Source organism: Lipotes vexillifer, unplaced genomic scaffold (genome assembly GCF_000442215.2).
Source record: "Lipotes vexillifer unplaced genomic scaffold, Lipotes_vexillifer_v1.1 scaffold614, whole genome shotgun sequence".
Classification (NCBI taxonomy): Eukaryota; Metazoa; Chordata; class Mammalia; order Artiodactyla; family Lipotidae; genus Lipotes; species Lipotes vexillifer.
This window is the reverse complement of record NW_006787203.1, coordinates 100,000-117,592: the sequence shown is the minus strand read 5'-3', so window position 1 is coordinate 117,592 and position 17,593 is coordinate 100,000. Positions and strand designations below refer to the sequence as shown.

General features: G+C 40.1%; 1 protein-coding gene across 2 annotated transcripts in view; it reads right to left on the bottom strand.

The window, feature by feature from the left end:
* FGL1 (fibrinogen like 1) overlaps positions 1–17,593 on the bottom strand; it is a 33,483-nt gene that overhangs the window by 1,860 nt on the left and 14,030 nt on the right. For both annotated transcript variants that reach the window (XM_007459897.1, XM_007459898.1), the window contains exons 4-7: positions 6,446–6,605; positions 6,107–6,204; positions 2,705–2,793; positions 2,348–2,535 (exon numbers count right to left, since the gene is read on the bottom strand). In XM_007459897.1, the coding sequence (XP_007459959.1) occupies positions 2,348–2,535; positions 2,705–2,793; positions 6,107–6,204; positions 6,446–6,605 (535 nt within the window). The remainder of the gene's footprint in view (positions 1–2,347; positions 2,536–2,704; positions 2,794–6,106; positions 6,205–6,445; positions 6,606–17,593) is intronic.

The following is a 17,593-nucleotide window of genomic DNA, read 5'->3' as shown; positions in this document are numbered from 1 at the left end:
ACAAAAAAAAAAAAAAAAAAAAAGACAAAATACTCTAAATTGAGCCTCCAGAACATATATTTTGACATATTTCTGTCTTCCTATAGACATCTACTACATGTAGTTTTTTATTTGGTCTGTGATTTGAATGCTATTAGGAAACAGACTCTGGTCAACACAGGAAACCTTAGGAATTCTAAGACCAATTTTCCAGCATCTTGCAGGTTCTAGAACAGCCTGGACTTGAAGCTAGACGGGGGCTTCCTTGGTGAAGAAGTAGCCGTGAGCACACACATGAGATGCTACAGCAGAAAAGCAAAGAAGACGTCAACACTCAGTGATTAGTTTGCTATGCAGAGAAGGAATGCCTTGTAAGTGGAATATACTTATGAAGTGCCAAGATTTCATGTAAATTGGAAGAACTATGGGACAGAAAAAAAAAGAGTAAGGAGGAAGAGGATGATGGAGTTAAACCACAGAAGTAGCAGGTATGGTAGCACTGAGCTCCTGGAACAATTGACTTTTTCTCCAGCTTTTCTGTTTTTCCACCTGCACAGCCTTATCATCTCCTTTGACTCCAAGGATAATGCAGGCTCCTTGGGTGGCTCCAGCAACTGAATTGCCTTTCTTTGTCCTTCCTGAACCCCTATCTTTGAAGTCAAGTAAATCGTTTATTAGCCCCTGTTAATCTGTGTGCCAGCTGTCGTTCAACTGGTACTTAGTTTTGATCTCCTGCTAACATTAACATTGTGGTTGTTATTTCCGTGTATGGAATTCTGCTCCAAACCAAACATTAAGGGATGCTTGCAACTTTGTGAATTATAGATGTTTTACGTAATGCTGATAATTCTTACATAAGGCTAACTTAGAATAACGGGAAGAAAAAGGAGAATGAAGAGAAGCTGATAAAGATGGTTTTAAGAGAACAAGAAAACCGCTAGGGAAAAAGATTAACACCACCTTCAACTTGTTAAACAGGAAAGATAACTTTGTTTCTCTGTCTCCTCTCACTGCTGTGTGTGTTCCACTTCCCTTACAAAATGACCAAAAATTAAATGGACTCAAACTTTGAAAAAAAGCAAAATCCAGATAAAATAGTGTTTTTACAACTATTTAGATTCAACTTGACACTCCACACTATATACAACAAGCTGTACCTCCATAGAATCTACAACTCTAAAATCAGCACATCACAATAACACATGATGTTCATAATGGCGATTCTCATGATTTTAGGGAAAATAGACATATGTCTGGCATACCTCCACTTAATAAAATAGAGGATGCTTAATGTTTTAAAAGTATTTACATAATCAAAAAATGTTAACATTTGGATTATGGAATTTAAATGATTAGTCCTCAATTACATGGAAAACACGGCATGCCAGAAATACTAAAGATTCTGTAATGCAAAGTTATTTTGAGGGGGCCCCTGTCTTCTAAATAGAAAAGATGTTCAAAGCTCATGTACTGCCTAACAGTCTGAGCACATCTGCTTTGCAGACATAGCAGGCTTATCAGGTTATTTTTAAGGAAGACTGTTTGAATTTTTCCATTCCTGCCTTAACTTTGTGATTACAACAAAGGGTACTGTCTGGATATCATCGTGGGTACAGAACAGTTACAGGAATGAGGCATATCTAGCTTAGAGAAGAGAAAACATTGAGGAATACAATAAATAGCTTCTTATCCAGCACCCGAAGATATTAAGTTGAAAAAGAATACAATTACTCTGTAGCTACTGAGAAAAAAAACTGGCAAAGTAATAAGAAGGAAAATTTCAGGCAAATAAAAGGAAAATGAAGAAAAACTGATTTAGTACAATCAAAAATGGAATAAGTCTGCTGATAAAGTAACATTGAAGTATTCAATGAGAAGGTGGAATTGGGTTTCAGGAATGTTGTAGAGGAAATGTATGCATTGGAAGGAGCTTGGATTCAATTATTTAATAAAAGTCCCAGTAAATGAAAAGTAGTATTACACAGAAAAAATTACAATAACATGGCCATTTGGTATGATACAAGAAGGTAGAGAGCTACTTGATTATTAGAACGTCGAAAATGTTCTCTATTTCTTTGTGTCAATTTGTGACCCACTACTTATAATAACTCACCCATGATTCCATTTGCAAAGAATCTTTGTAAAAGCAGTAATTTGATTTATTTCTATGATATATCTTTCAAGCTTTACTAATGTACACAATGAACAAATCCTTAAGTCTACTTCATCACTTAAGAATTCTTATAAAGATGTTTATTTAATAATACCAGTATCACAAAGAAGACCAACATTACCTCATATATTATAATTAATGCCCACCATGAGCAGTCATCAACGCCACTACAATTATGTTTATAAAATGTCAAACCTGTTAAACCACCAGCCAGACTGATCTTCTTTTGCACAGTTCCCTTCGTAGTTGTCGTTATCTCTGTCCCATGTGCTGAATTTCATTCTTTGGTGACTGGCCCACCATTGCACTTCAGGATGAAAATTCCCTTCAAGGGAGTCTCCAGCTGTTCCAGAATATTCCCCAATATGCAAATCATAGGAATTCTAAAGGAAAAGAGGTGACTTCCATTATCAGTTGTTACTATTTTAACAGGCTTATTTAATAAATAAAAGATTAGGTTCTATTGCATATTTTTGTTTCCCCTGACTTCAGGTTTATATGGTATGTTTTACATGTTAATTCATGGTGTTAGTTATTTGAAAATGTTAGTACCTTTTCATCTCCAACTTTGAAATTTCTATATTGTGCATAACGGCTATTTTTTTCAAAATCTGCAAGGTTGATTTTTAACGTGTAGTCTCCTGAAAAAAAAAAAAGAAATCGTAGTTGTTTTTTTTTTTTAATTTGTGAGATGACGCTGACTTACTGAGGCTTAAAAACAATTTGCGGCTCTATTTTACTTAGACCATTTCCTTCTGCCATGAGTCAGTTTTCAAAGAGTAAGCAGTGACTCCATTGTATTTACAACGTGAATGTTTTGTTGTATATTTTACTCGAAAAAAATGAGGGACGCAATATTAAAGGTAGAACATTTCTACTACATCTATCACAGGTAAAAGCCAGTGTAATTCACTTGGCAAAGAACAACAGAAAGCAAGTCATTTTTTTAGCAAGTAGATTAAGAAATCTAACAATAAAAGAAGTTTTAAGACGTTTAAGCGTTTATCCTCTTTTTCTTACTTTTGGTAAGAATGTTGATCTTAAATATAAATAATGACTGAAATAGTTGATATCAAGTAATCATCTTTTCTTCATTATCCCATCATTTGCAAATAACAAAGACTATTCTTTTTTCAGAAACAGAACTATTGTCAGAAACATAAAAAGTTATACATCAAACTGTTAGATAATAACTATATTCAATCCTCCTACTTTGATAAATAAACTTTCACAGTGACCTGTAAGATCAGGTTTGAATTTAGTCTTGGCTGCCTCCCAGTTCCGGGCCAGAACATGGAGACACGGCATGCAGGCCTGGTCTGTGGTCTACTTCTCTTCTCTTCCGCCTCTGTCTCCACCACACACAGCAAGGGGCTTTGCCCACACGCATGGGCGTTCCAGGCTGCACACCCACGCTCTTTTTACCCCAAAATAAAAGCTCTTTCTTTACCTCCCCTCAGACTTAGGGGTGCACACACCAGCTGTATAATTGTCCCACAGTGGGGACAGATGAAGAAGAGGCACGAGCAGGTCCTGGAGACAAGTTCAAGGCTTCCTGGGCAGGGAATGCTGCATTCCCCACCACTGGAGCGAGTCTAGGAGGCACTCTGGCCCCACAAATTCCTTGTCCCATGGAGCTCTCTAAAGTGGGGTTTCGAGGAAGAGGCCACTTTCATCTGATCAAAACGTACTAAATGTTATGTGAGCTAAGACTGCAAAGGGGACAAGAGCAGTAACACAGGCTAAGTCAAGACTCCTAAAAAAAGTGCTTTGTATTATAGAAGAGATTCAGACTTTTAGGTAACCATCTAAATATCTGTGTGGTCAATGAGTAAATAAAAGTTCAATTACAGACCATTTCTAAATTAACTTTATTGCAAACACTTCAGCCAAAATTTGTATAATGGGGATAAAGCTATTTTCAGAGGCAACTCCTTAGCCTTAAAGGCTCTCATAATTAAGAAATGCAAGGTCAAAGGCACTGTTTTTCCTTGGGATGATGTGATATGCAGTTGTGACGCCTGGAACTGATCAATACATTTTTGCTACCATGAGAGTAGCCAGCCTGAAACACCAGTCAAAACCTGAAGGGGGGGCTTCCCTGGTGGCGCAGTGGTTGAGAGTCCGCCTGCCAATGCAGGGGACACGGGTTCGTGCCCCAGTCCGGGAGGATCCCACATGCCGCGGAGCGGCTGGGCCCGTGAGTCATGGCCGCTGGGCCTGTGCGTCCGGAGCCTGTGCTCCACAATGGGAGAGGCCACAACACTGAGAGGCCCACGTACTGCAAAAAGACAACAACAACAACAACAACAACAACAAAACCTGAAGGGGAAGCAGATGTGCTGGCAAAGCGCATCTGGGCAAATAAACACTTAATGATAATTTGAAAAATAATAACTTTGAATTTTGTATGTTTAGAAGGAGCCAAAGGTTACTTCTTGGGGTTTTCATAGTTTCAACAAGAAATCAGCTGCATATTAATGTGTGAAAGAAACAGAAGCTGGTATGATAAATGTTATATATCTATCATAAAACACTTAAAAGTAGGATAATAAATACATTGAAATTTAGAGAGCACTGATCACGAGAAGAATATACAAAGAAAGCATTAGACGTCTAGGATTATCCATCCTCTCTGAGTTACTATTCTGGTGTCTCAAAGATCTCTATAACTATGATCATACTATTATGAATATAGAAACACCAATCACTTTCCTTAACTTATTTGGAAAAAATAAACCCTTGCTCTTACATTTAGTGCATTGCCAGTGTGATTTAGCATGTTTTCTTGAGCAATACAGTTGCCTCTTATGAAACATTAAGAATCAGATTTGAGTGGAACTGACTACAATCTGAGATAGCAACTAAGGTAAGGAAGGTAAAGGATTGGAGCAAAAGAACATGGGAAAGAGAAAGCTTGGAAAATGTTATTATTAAACTCGTGATATTTTAGACAAATATTGAACTCTAGTTAAAGATATCCATGCAAAAGCATATAGGGGGAATTTTACAAATGTACACAATTTACTTTGAAATATGTCCAAAAAAATGGATTGATGGATGGATAGATGGATAGATACGGGATTTAAATGTTAATGTAAAATCTCGGTGGTAGGTTGAAACTTTTTCCAGTTTTGCTGTGTCTCGGAAATTTTTCAAAATAAAATTTGGAAATGGAATGGGAACAAAAATATTTAGTATATTGTGGTATTTGATTCCAAAAAACTGCCATAATTCCTCAATTCTTCACCCTTCCTTTTGCAACGAGACTTCATAACTCCTCCCATTAAGTCTATTTCCTTTCCCCTTACATCTGAGTTGGTCCTGTGACTTGCTTTCACCAACAGAAGGCAGTGAAAGTGACTGTGTGCCATTTCTGAGTCTGGGTCTCAAGAACGTTATGTGCTTCCACTGTCTCTCTTGGAACTCTGCCTCTGCTTCAAGAGCAAGTCAAGACTATCCTGCTGGAAGATGAGAGACCAAATGGAGTGAGCTGAAGCATTCTATCCAAGGCTAGCCTAGAACAGCCAGCCTCTAGTTGACCAAGAAGTTGACCACCAACCCATGAGCAAGCTGAGCCAAGATTAGCAGAGCCCAGCCCTGATCAGCAAAGCCACCCAGCCACTAAATTTATGTCTTGTTACACAGTTTTATTGTGCCAACATATAACTGATACAATATATATGTTTTGAGGCACTCAAGGCATTTAAAAAGGATGGTTATAACATTAGCTTTCCTTCCAAGGAACGGAACAAAAATATATGAGAAAGCTCCCTCCCACAACCCAGGTGCAAGCAGCCACATTTTACAAAGGGAATTATTGCCCAAAAGCAATCATTGCCATCTGCAAATCATAGTAGTTACTGAATTAGTTCTATTGCCTATGATTTAGTGAAAAACATTTGTGTTCTTTTTATTGTATTTCAGATGAAGTTAATATTAGGCAAATCTTACCTTGTGTAGTCAATAAGTGAAGATTTCTATTACCCAGCCAATATTCACCATTTTTTTGGACAAAATTTCCAAAGCCATTTTCATAGTCATTCCAGTCTCTAAAAAATTAAAGTGAAAGCTGACTTTAGCAAAATCCAAATGGACCTATGCAGTACCCAAGGTGTGCACCTCCACCCCTACCCCCAATATTTTCTTGATTAGCTAATGTATTTTATTATTATTAAGAGAGAATGAAATTCTGTCTCATTAATACACTTCAGGATATAATAAAAAGGCTTAACTTATTGTAAACCTCACATTTCCTACTCCAGATAAATCCTTATGTCATAATTAACACACCTGTTAAAGTTCTCACTGCCATCAGATCGTCTCTGAATTACAGTCCACCCTCCTCCATCGGACATGTCACAATAAACAGAGAATTCTGCTGGGCTCTGGAGAGGTTTGATTTGGTAAAATCCACTCTGCTTATACCCATCATTGAAAATCTCTGAACAATCTGTTTGGAAAACAAGGTAATGTAGTATTTGTTATCTGTCTCTATTTTTTAAAGGGAGCTTCTGAATGAGATTACTCAATACTAATGGAGACAGATAAATACATGATGTAGATAAGCAGCTGTTTAAAACTGAATCTTGTACATCTTCCAGTGGCTATTAGGAAATTCTTATTTCTTTTCCTAGTATTTAACTAGCATCTGCCTTCTTGATATGATCATGGAAAAAATAAAACAGTGAAATATGTATCTGGTTTTTCATTTCTGATTCTTGTAGAAAACAATTAAAAGTATATGTTTCAGTTAAGCACAGTATATTTAAGTGAAACTTATAGCTTTATCAGACAGAACAGAGGAAATTTTCTCTCCTGTGACACTAAAATAAAAGTAGAAATATAACACCAAACAAATAATTTAATATAGATTACCCTGACTTAGAGCATTATAAATCATTCTGAACATCTGGAAGTGAACTCAAAATAGTAATCTTCTGGTTAGATTCTTATAACCTCCCAGTCTCACCAGATTTTTTACTAACCCACTGAAATTTATAACAGTCCATGCATTCTTAGATGTTTTTGCTGAAAACTGCAAGATTCTACTTTTGTCCCCACAGTCTCCTTTGCTATGGTATTTCTTTGACCCCTGAAGCAAACATAGCTACCAGTTTGTCACCAAAAAGTAATATCTGTTTCTTAGACTACTTGAGCGTGGGATAAATTATTATCTATTGGGTCTTATCTAGGCTGATCTGTACTGACTTCGAGAATATGGCAAGTATGGACTCACTGTTGTTTAGACGCCCAGGAAGCTATGTTTTAGGGTAGTTGAATTCATGGCCACTGTAAAGAGATCGTTTCAAGGATACCCAGTCACAGACTTTTGAATAAAAATACTATAATTTAACATCACAAACTTTCAAATTTTACCCTTATCATTTTATTTCCTTCCTTTTTTAAAAAAAAGCATTTTCTACAATTCTGTAACTATGTATGGCAATGGATGTTAAGTAGACTTACCGTGGTGATTATTTCACAATACATACAAATATCAAATCCTTATGTTGTACACCAGAAACTAATATAATGTTCTATGTTCAATTGTACCCAGTAAAAAATTTCTCTTCCTGATTGGATAATTCCATTCTTTTAGCATATTTTAAGTTCTTTCTTCACTTTCATTGTTTTGATGCCAAATTGTCTACAACAATTTTGTTACAAATAAAATATACTCCACATTAAATAGATTGAATAGCCAATAGGAATCAGAGGAGAAATGAAAATAAAGAAACTTCATCACTTTCTAAAAACCCTTATCAGGTTGAGACCAATCATATACTACTGCTTTGGTGAAATGTTCATTTTTCTAATGATGTAGGCTTTATTCATATATTTATTTTTGAGATTCAGAAGCCCAAGTGTTCTTTATACATGCTGGATTATTTTTAAAAAATCCTGTTTTGGCAATTAAACAAGCAGAAAAACAATGGGAAAATGATTATCTAAAATTAGTTCAATGTTATTCAAAAGCTTACATCTGTGATCAAGTATATCACACAACATTTTTCATTAAAGTAAGCAGATTTTAACGTTGTTAGGAAAGGAGCTCTTTGCTTACATTTAATTACCTACCAAAGAGCTGAATAGTAAAGACTCACAAGTTCCAGACTATTTTCCAAGCAAATATGAAAATGATTAGCTATAACATTTGCCTCTGGAAAACTCTGTGAATATGGAGTTTTCAGCCAACAGTTTCTATTTGTTTTTATTTTATGCCAACTCTAAGTTTTTAAAAATTTTTTCTTCTTCCCAGAGGAAAATACCAAACACAACTTAAGATCCAGGGGAAGGATTTCAACTGAAAAAACAAAAACAAAACCCCAACAAATAAATAAACATCAAAAAAGTGCCAGTAGCTCAATTGCTTATAGCAAATAAGTTAAGGAGCCTGCCTGGGGGAAATGTGACTTACACTGTGATAGAAAGTTCAAGCAATGTAGTGTTTAAAATATTAGCTAAATATTTAAAACTATGATTTTCAAAATGTTTCGACCCACTCAACGCCCCCAAGAATAGGCAGGAGAAGGGCAGGAGAAGGGCTAAAGAGCTCTGTGTTTATGGGAGTTTAAAAAAAAAAAAGAATTTTTGGATACTTACATAATGCTAGAGTGAGGCCAAGGATAGCTGCCCTCTGTTTGATAAACACTGTGTTAAACTGGGTGAGGTGAACGCTTTCTCTGATCATGCAGAAAGCAAGCCATTTTGGAAGGCTGAATGTTGAAGCTTCAAAAAGTGACATGACAGCCTGCCAAATGAGCTTTTTCCTCTTGTCCCAGAATGGTGGCTGAGCCCAAAGCTGAGAACCAAAGGCACTAAGTACCCCACATTCTAAACTCAAAGAAAGGCCAGCATGAACTCAGCCACCACGCCACAGAGCATGCTGGGGAATGCCAGAACTGGCCCTGCCACTGCCATCCTTACCCCCAGGCAACATAAGATAAAACTTAAGAGGAGAGAGAGGAAGTTCCAATATTCTTGTAGGGGAGGGTTGGTGGGCTCTTTCCTCTGAAAACAAGGGAGAGAAGATATAATAATGTAGATAGATAGCTGACATTCATTAAGCTAAACGCTAAATGCTTTTGTAATCATGTTACATGTATTAACTCATTGGCTCTTTTTTAAAAATTTTTATTTATTTATTTTTGGCTGTGTTGGGTCTTCATTGCTGCGCATGAGCTTTCTCTAGTTGTGGCAAGCGGGGGCTACTTTGTTCCGGTGCGCAGGCTTCTTCTTGCGGTGGCTTCTCTTGTGGCAGAGCATAGGCTCTAGGTGAGTAGGCTCAGTAGTTGTGGCTCATGGGCTCTAGAGCACAGGATCAGTAGTTGTGGCACACGGGCTTAGTTGCTCCATGACATGTGGGATCTTCCCAGACCAGGGATCGAACCCATGTCCCCTGCGTTGGCAGGTGGATACTTTTTTTTTTTTTTTTTTTTTTTTTTTTTTTTGCGGGCCGCGGGCCTCTCACTGTTGTGGCCTCTCCCGTTGCAGAGCACAGGCTCCGGATGTGCAGGCTCAACGGCCATGGCTCCCGGGCCCAGCCGCTCCGCGGCATGTGGGATCTTCCCAGACCAGGGATCGAACCCATGTCCCCTGCGTTGGCAGGTGGGTAATTTTTTTTTTTTTTTTTTTTTGCGGGCCGCGGGCCTCTCACTGTTGTGGCCTCTCCCGTTGCAGAGCACAGGCTCCGGATGTGCAGGCTCAACGGCCATGGCTCCCGGGCCCAGCCGCTCCGCGGCATGTGGGATCTTCCCAGACCGGGGCACGAACCCTTGTCCCCTGCATTGGCAGGCGGACTCTCAACCACTGCGCCACCAGGGAAGTCCAACTCATTTGATCTTTACAACAAAGAGATAGGTATTCTTATCACTTCCATGTTACAGATGAGGAATATGAGGCACATAGAGGTCAAGTAACTTGCTCAAAGGCCATGGCTAGCAAGGGCAACTGGACTTTGAAACCAGGCTTTGGACTCTCTACATTAACCACTACACATAGTGCCTTGAGAGACTGTCTCATAAAGATTGGGGGCTCCTGCAGAAGCGGGCATGGTTAAACTAGTGGTCTTGGCTGAACAGATGTGACACCAAGAGCTGTTATGATTGTCACCAATTAGTGTGAATTTGGTACTACAATCTTTTAATGTAGGCACATAATTCAATCACACCCAAAAGATTAAAAAAATACATTTAATTATATGTTGTATAAAAATGGTGGTGGTGTGATGAATTGGGAGACTGGGATTGACATGTATACACTGATGTGTATAAAATGGATGGCTAATAAGAACCTGCTGTATAAAAAATAAAATAAAATAAAATTCAAAAAAAAAAAAGATACTGAGATAGGAGGTAGATGGGGCCCTGGGCTGGACAGCTGGAGTTTGTCCAGCGGAGTAAATTGGAGCTTTGTTTTCCCTGACACTCCAAAGTTAGGGCAGGAGCTGAGCTCTGCTAGAGTAAAGAGATAAGATGACCACATCTATTGCCTCCCCAACTGCATATGTGCAGAAAAGCTCCTCAGGGGTCAAAAAGGGAGGGGCACGATCCCATAACAAATGTTGTCAAATCTCCCACAGGCCTCTGCACTGAAATCCATCTTGGCAAAAAGATGTGCATGCATGTTGGAGAGATTTCTAGGGCAGGTCAGGTGTGAAAAAAGAAACAAGATAACTGGCCAAAGGTAAACAAAGACCTGGAAGAACTGCCCTATATACATGATTTGACCCCCTCTTTACTGTGCTCCTCATTAGGGAGGACACCCACACCCTTTCTCTCTGGGTGTTTATTTCTGCTTTGCTTCTGTCTTAAATAAATAAACTGTTTCTCTGTGTGCTCTCCCACATGTTATGCTGTGTCTCTAATAATAAACGTTGTACCTGTTTTTGCAAAAAAAAAAAAAAATCATGTGATTTGTGCATTGTTTTCAGAAATTGCTAGGTTGTATGTAATTAGGCATTTTCTACTATGAAATGAATTAGAATTCAGAAAATAATTGATTTAGTAATAATACAGTAACTTGTAAATAAGAACAAAGAAATTTTTTTCTACAGGTCATACACATGAATATTTAATTTTTTAATTTAAGGAGACCAAAAACATACACTTTGGTGTGAGCAAATTTTTATATATTTTATATAATATTATATATTATGTAAATATATTATATATTTTCTTAGAATTTATGTCTTATTATATATTTTATTTATTGAGTGTTTGCCCTTGGTAGGCTCTCTAGTACTATTTTCCTATATGCTGAAAAATAAAATACAATTGAACTGTATTTATATTTCATAGCTTATTCCTCCTTCTCCTTCATGCTTGCATCATCATAAACACGCCGTCATAAATACACCATCATAAACACATCATCATATACACAGATCTACTGACTTCTGGAATTTTTTTAGCTGTTATACCCAGAAACAGTCATCTAGAATGTCTATTATCTATCATATTATACATGCTATAATTTTATCACACACACACACACACACACACACACACACACACTATAATAGTTTGTCTAGACCCTGTCCACATGACTCTTCTACCCAACTCCTACTTATACAGTCAGTTCTGCACTGTCCTTGGTATTTCAATTTCCTAGTAACTGATTTCTTGCCTTACTCCTTGTTTCCTAAGTTTCCTAAGTTCTGCTCCCAGCACTCTCAACACAGGGGTGAGAGTTTTAGTGCTTAAACCTTACTCTTCCCAGGACTGGTTGCACAGTCCCTGTAACAAACACGCAACTGCCTGCCTCCTGCCATTATCTGACACTTGAATCTGTGTTGACAATCCACTTAGATTGTTTAAATAGACACGCTGGAGCTTGGTTTGGTATTTGGAATAATGGTACTTTTTTTTTTTTTACAGCCGCACCACGCAGCTTGTGGGATCATAGCTCCCTGACCAGGGATAGGGCCAGGCCATGGCAGTGAAAGTGCCGAGTCCTAACTACTGGACCGCCAGGGAATTCCCTGGTACTTCTTCTCTTACATTGATCAGTTTCTTGCCCTTGAGATAAGTTTTGTTCCTACTTTTGGAATCACATATCCTTTGCAGACCAACCTGTTCCCTTCCTCTGAGTTGTTATTCAAATAAATATCTTGTTTTACTCCATGAGTACATTTGAAGCATCTGCCCTCTCTTTCTTTTTCCATCTGATTTGTTCCACCAATTAAATTTTTAAAATATATATTGAACATTCACAATATGCCAATCATCACATTAGATGCTAAAGATACCAGTACCTAGACAGTTTAGCAGGAGATAGACAATTAAGCATGCAGTGACAATACTCCATGATAAGTGCTGAGACAGAAAAGTAGTGACTTCCCTGGTGGTCCAGTGGTAAAGAATCCGCCTTCCAACGCAGGGGACGCAGGTTTCATCCCTGGTCAGGGAACTAAGATCCCACATGCCGCGGGGCAACTAAGCCCGCGCGCCACAACTATTGAGCTCGCACGCCTAACTAGAGAGCCCGCGTGCTGCAAACTACAGAGCTCATGAGCCCTGGAGCCCACGTGCCACAACTACAGAGAAGCCTGCACACCACAGTGAAGAGCCCGCACCCACAACAAAAGATCCTGCGTGCCTCAACGAAGATTCCGCGTGCCACAACTGAGACCCGATGCAGCCAAAAATAAATAAATAATAAATAAATCTTAAAAAAAAAAAAAGAAAGAAAAGTAAAAGGTGCTTTTGGAGTACATGGAAGTGGTGCCTAATTCATTCTTGAGGGTCAGGAAGTTTCCTGAAGGGCTAAACTGGGGTCCGAAGGATGAATAATAGGAGTCAGCCCAGGGGACAGGATTGAGTAGAGAAGATGTTCCAGACAGAGATAATGGCTAATGTAAAGTTCCAAGGGCTCAGGAGAGCAGGGTGCTGTTGAGAAACTGAAGTCAGTTACTGTACCTGGACCGTAACATGCAAAAGAGAAGCATGAAAACAGTTAAGGTCAGAATTCTAGCTCCACCGTGTACACTTCTGATCCCATACCTGTGCAGCCTCCACAAAGCCAGTACACTCATAATACCAGTGATCTCTCTGCCAGGCAATCCCCTCCAACACCAAAGATACTTTTTTTCTGTTCTTTTTTTTTTTGCGGTACGCGGGCCTCTCACTGCTGTGGCCCCTCCCGCTGCTGAGCACAGGCTCCGGACGCGCAGGCTCAGCGGCCATGGCTCACAGGCCCAGGCACTCCGCGGCACGCGGCATTCTCCCGGACCGGGGCACGAACCCGCGTCCCCTGAATCGGCAGGCGGACTCCCAGCCACTGCGCCACCAGGGAAGAAGCCCCCAGAGATACTTTTAACTCCTTATCATTCTACGTTGAGCCCCTGTGGTCTAGAGGCAGCGTCATCCCTGGAATCAAAGGCTCTCCGCGCCTACAACCTCTTCTCTCTCCTATTCTTGTGCCACTCCCACTCTTTTCTTTTCCCTAGCTTTGATTATGCACTTGGGGGTTTTGATTGCTGCTTTCTCTGACCTCCCTGCCCCAGCCCTGACCCCTCTTCTGACCTGGGGGGCTACAGGAGAGAGAACAACAGGGGCTGAGGGTGACAGCAGCAAATTCAAGGTCATGCTGGAAGTTATGTCAAATTTAAATGGAAAAGACTTTATATCCATTCTCCCCAAGGAAATTGGGGTAGGCAAGAAATAGATACGGTAGATATAGATAAATCTTTTCATTTTTGTCAGGATCCCTTGTAGTTTTGTATCTAGTTTATTGTGTAACAATTTATCTTTGAAACATTAAAAAAAAATGATAGCTATATTTATGAGTACTTACTGTGTGCCAGGCACAGTTCTCATTGTTTTACATGTATTTATTCATTTAATTCTCAAAATTCTCTAAATTAGATACCGTGATTATCCCCATTTTACAACTGAGAAAATTGAGGCATAGAGAAGTTAAACAAATTGCCTGAAGACCATTGTTAGTAGTGCTACAATCCATTCTTCAAACAATAGGCAAGGCTTAACCTTGCTTTAAAATAGACTGTTAGATGTGTTTGGGTGACTAAGGGCAGGGACATCCACAGAGGGCAGATCCAGGCCATTATGATGGAGCCCAGAGTCGTGTAATCTGCTTTGTTTCTATAACAGCCTCTGCTATTCCTCTAGGAAAATTCACTGGCAACAGCGATCCTTCCAGTGTTTCTTCTTTAGAGTCGGTTATGTCAGAACATGCCAGTTTCATGGGTTGCCTGTCTGGTTTTACACTTAGCAGGGGAAGCACACATGTTATTCCTACTTCGCCACTGGCTAGGCTCCAGATTGAACTGGGCTTCTTAGAAGAATTAAGCCAATACTTGATAGCCCCGTCATAATATGGCCACTAGCTGACCACAGACTTGGGCAGTGGATAGGGCCAGTTGGCTGCTACTTCTGGTGGATGCAGCTTTTGACCAGGTGCTATAATGGAACGATTTTAGGTCTCAGGCAGATATGTTGTGTTAGACTTGAAAGAGGTCCAGTACCCATGTCTTTTCAATGTTTAGAATTAGTAAATGTAATGTCTCTTTAAATCTATGAGCATATCTCAGAATGGCAACCTCATTTCTCCCCATCCCGTGCTTGGTAGAAGGAGATGAGAAACTTTGAGGATGGCAGGTCTGATTTACTACTTTGTGGCAGGAAGCAGATGCCTTGGCTGCCGTGTTCTTCTAGCATCCTCTGTTGATCCTCAAGTGCCCCTGTGGGAGGAACACACTGGATTACATGTTTCACTGAGCAACATCTCCTGGAAAGTACATTATCTTGATGACGGTAGACAATCTTTTGAAGACGGCACATTTTATTCCTTGAAAGGGCTTCCTCATTTGTACCAGTCACTGACAATCTGTTCATCAAAAATATCATCCCCCATCAGGCATTTAAAGACACATGATCTTGACTGACACAGAACATGTCTCCTGGATTTAGGAAGCGATGTTAAAATCTGCCTGTCCACTCCCTCCTTGATCAAATGGAATGGATAGCCTAGGAAGCTACCTCACAATAACCCCAGCCAACTCATCTACCTGTCTCACCACTGAGGAATTTACCCCAAACATGCTTCACTCCTCCACCAGGAACACTCCATTCCAGAGCAATCATGGCTCTCAGCCCCTTACATCTCTGACCTCACCGACATTCCACAGGTCAATCAGGTTCTGAACAAACTACAGATCTCTCAGCTAAGATATCCTCTAGTGAATCAATGACAGAGTGGTCACCGGTTGGCCCAGAGCCCTGACAAGCCCTGATGAAAGGACACCTCTAGTAACTTTTCTTTATAAAAGTACTACGTTCCCGAGCCAGAAGCTGATATCTAAGGCAATGTAAGGTATATTAGCTTGCTAGGGCTGCCAGAACAAAATACCACAAATTGTGTAGCTTAAATAATAGAAATTTATTTTATCACAGTTATGGGGCTTGGAAGTCCAAGATTAAGGTGCCAGCAGGTTTGGTTTTCTCTGAACCCTCTGTTCTTGGCTGACTTCTTGCTGTGTCCTCACATGGTCTTCCCTCTGTGCACACACATCCCTGGTGTCTCTCTGTGTGTCCAAGCTTCCTCTTCTTATAAGGATACCAGTCAGATTGAATTAAGGCCCATCCTTAATGGCCTCCTTTTGACTTAAGCACCTCTTTAAGGGCCCTACCGCCAAGTACAGTCACATTCATAGGTACTGAGGGTTAGGGCTTCAACATACGTATTTTGGGGGAGCATGATTCAGTCCATAAGACAGAGTAATCAATCAAATGGCTTTTTGACTATTCTGATTACCCACTTCTCTGTGAATCAATCCTGTCATCCACAATGATTGACCAAATTAACCCAGTGAGATCTTACCCTCTAATCTGTGTCTTATTGACATTTTCTGCAGTCTCAGAGTAGGTACCTGAAGCCTCCTTGTTGGATACCTAAACATATTACAACCAGGTCCCAAACACCCAATAAAAAGAGTACCAAACTGGGAACTTCCCTGGTGGTCCAGTGGTTAGGACTACGGGCTTCCACTGCAGTGGGCACAGGTTCAATCCCTGGTTGGGGAACTGAGATCCCTGGTCCGGGAACTGAGATCCCACATGCCACACGGTGCGGCAGAAAAAAAAAAAAGGAGTACCAAACTGGTACAGGACCCCACCTCCTGCCTGAAAAGAAATAAAGCCTCTGCTTTGTGACCTCAGGGAATCTTGGACTTTTTCAGCCTATAGGAAGAAATTTGGTAAGAAGCCTGATCTCGTCATCCACACCCAACAGGGAAAGCACCCCTTTTCAACCCTGTAGGGATTATCATTTAATTGGCCTGGATTGGAGCTCAGCTATTTATAATTTCCCATGGGTCACTTGCATTTCCGCACATTTTGCACACAGAGCTTGTGTTCTGGACTGTTTTTTTCAAGGATGTTTCTATAGTGAACAGCTTTGGGCAGATAGAGATAGTGGCTGCCCCAGAGCAGATGGCGGGTTTGTGTGCTTCCTCTGGGGTACAAAGGCTGGGCAGATTTGCTTGTAACCTATTATAAAAGATTGAGGTTTCCTAAGCTCGGGATTCCTCGGCCGTGACCTAGCCCACTGCCTGCACACTTTCCACCTGGATTATTCTGCACTGCTCCCTTGGTATTTGCAGGCTGGACACATTGGTGCAAACATGAAGCTCATGTCTCTGACGCTGGAGTCTCTTGTCTTCTGCCAGCGTCCCTGAAACTGTGACAGGCCATCAGCATTTTAAAAGGTCACCAGGTGATTCTCATGAGAATCACTGTCTTCAAGAAATCACTACTGATTCTGCTTCCTGTTCGATTGCTTTCTTGAGTCTTCTTTCACTGTCTTGCTTAATCTTCCCAGTAATTCTCCACTTAGGTTCCAGTTCCTGGTTCTCTGCCCCTGTGATGGCTTCAGACCGTCCCTTGTTTCTCAAGCCTGTTTTTACCCAAGCGGTCCTTGGTTCCTCTTTGTTCCATGCTTCAGAGCCACACGCCATTCTCGCTCCGTATCCAGTCCCACTCTGCAGGACAGTGGCTCTGGTCTCCTTCTGTCCCCTAAAGTGGGGAAGGCAGTTGGACTCCAAGGATCAAGGGCAAAGGATCAAGTTGCTGAACAACAGAGTCAGGAACTCAGGGCAGAGTCTGAGCGAAGAGAGATTAGGATCTCAGTAAAAAGAGAAAAAGGGAGCATTTTATTGAAGCATATGTTCTAAGATTCTCACAACACATATCTAACACTGATGAGTATAGTTAGAAACACAAAATAAAGATGTTTTTATTCTCATCAGCTTTGGCACCTCATTAGCCTCTACATGTTCTCAATTATAGTCAGATATATTTCCCAATTTATAACTTCTTATCTTGCTATTCCTATTTCTATATACTACCGTGCTTTCATTCATAAATATGAGGCTCTAGCATGTTCCAAGGACTCTGATGGGAAATAAGGCGGAAAGAG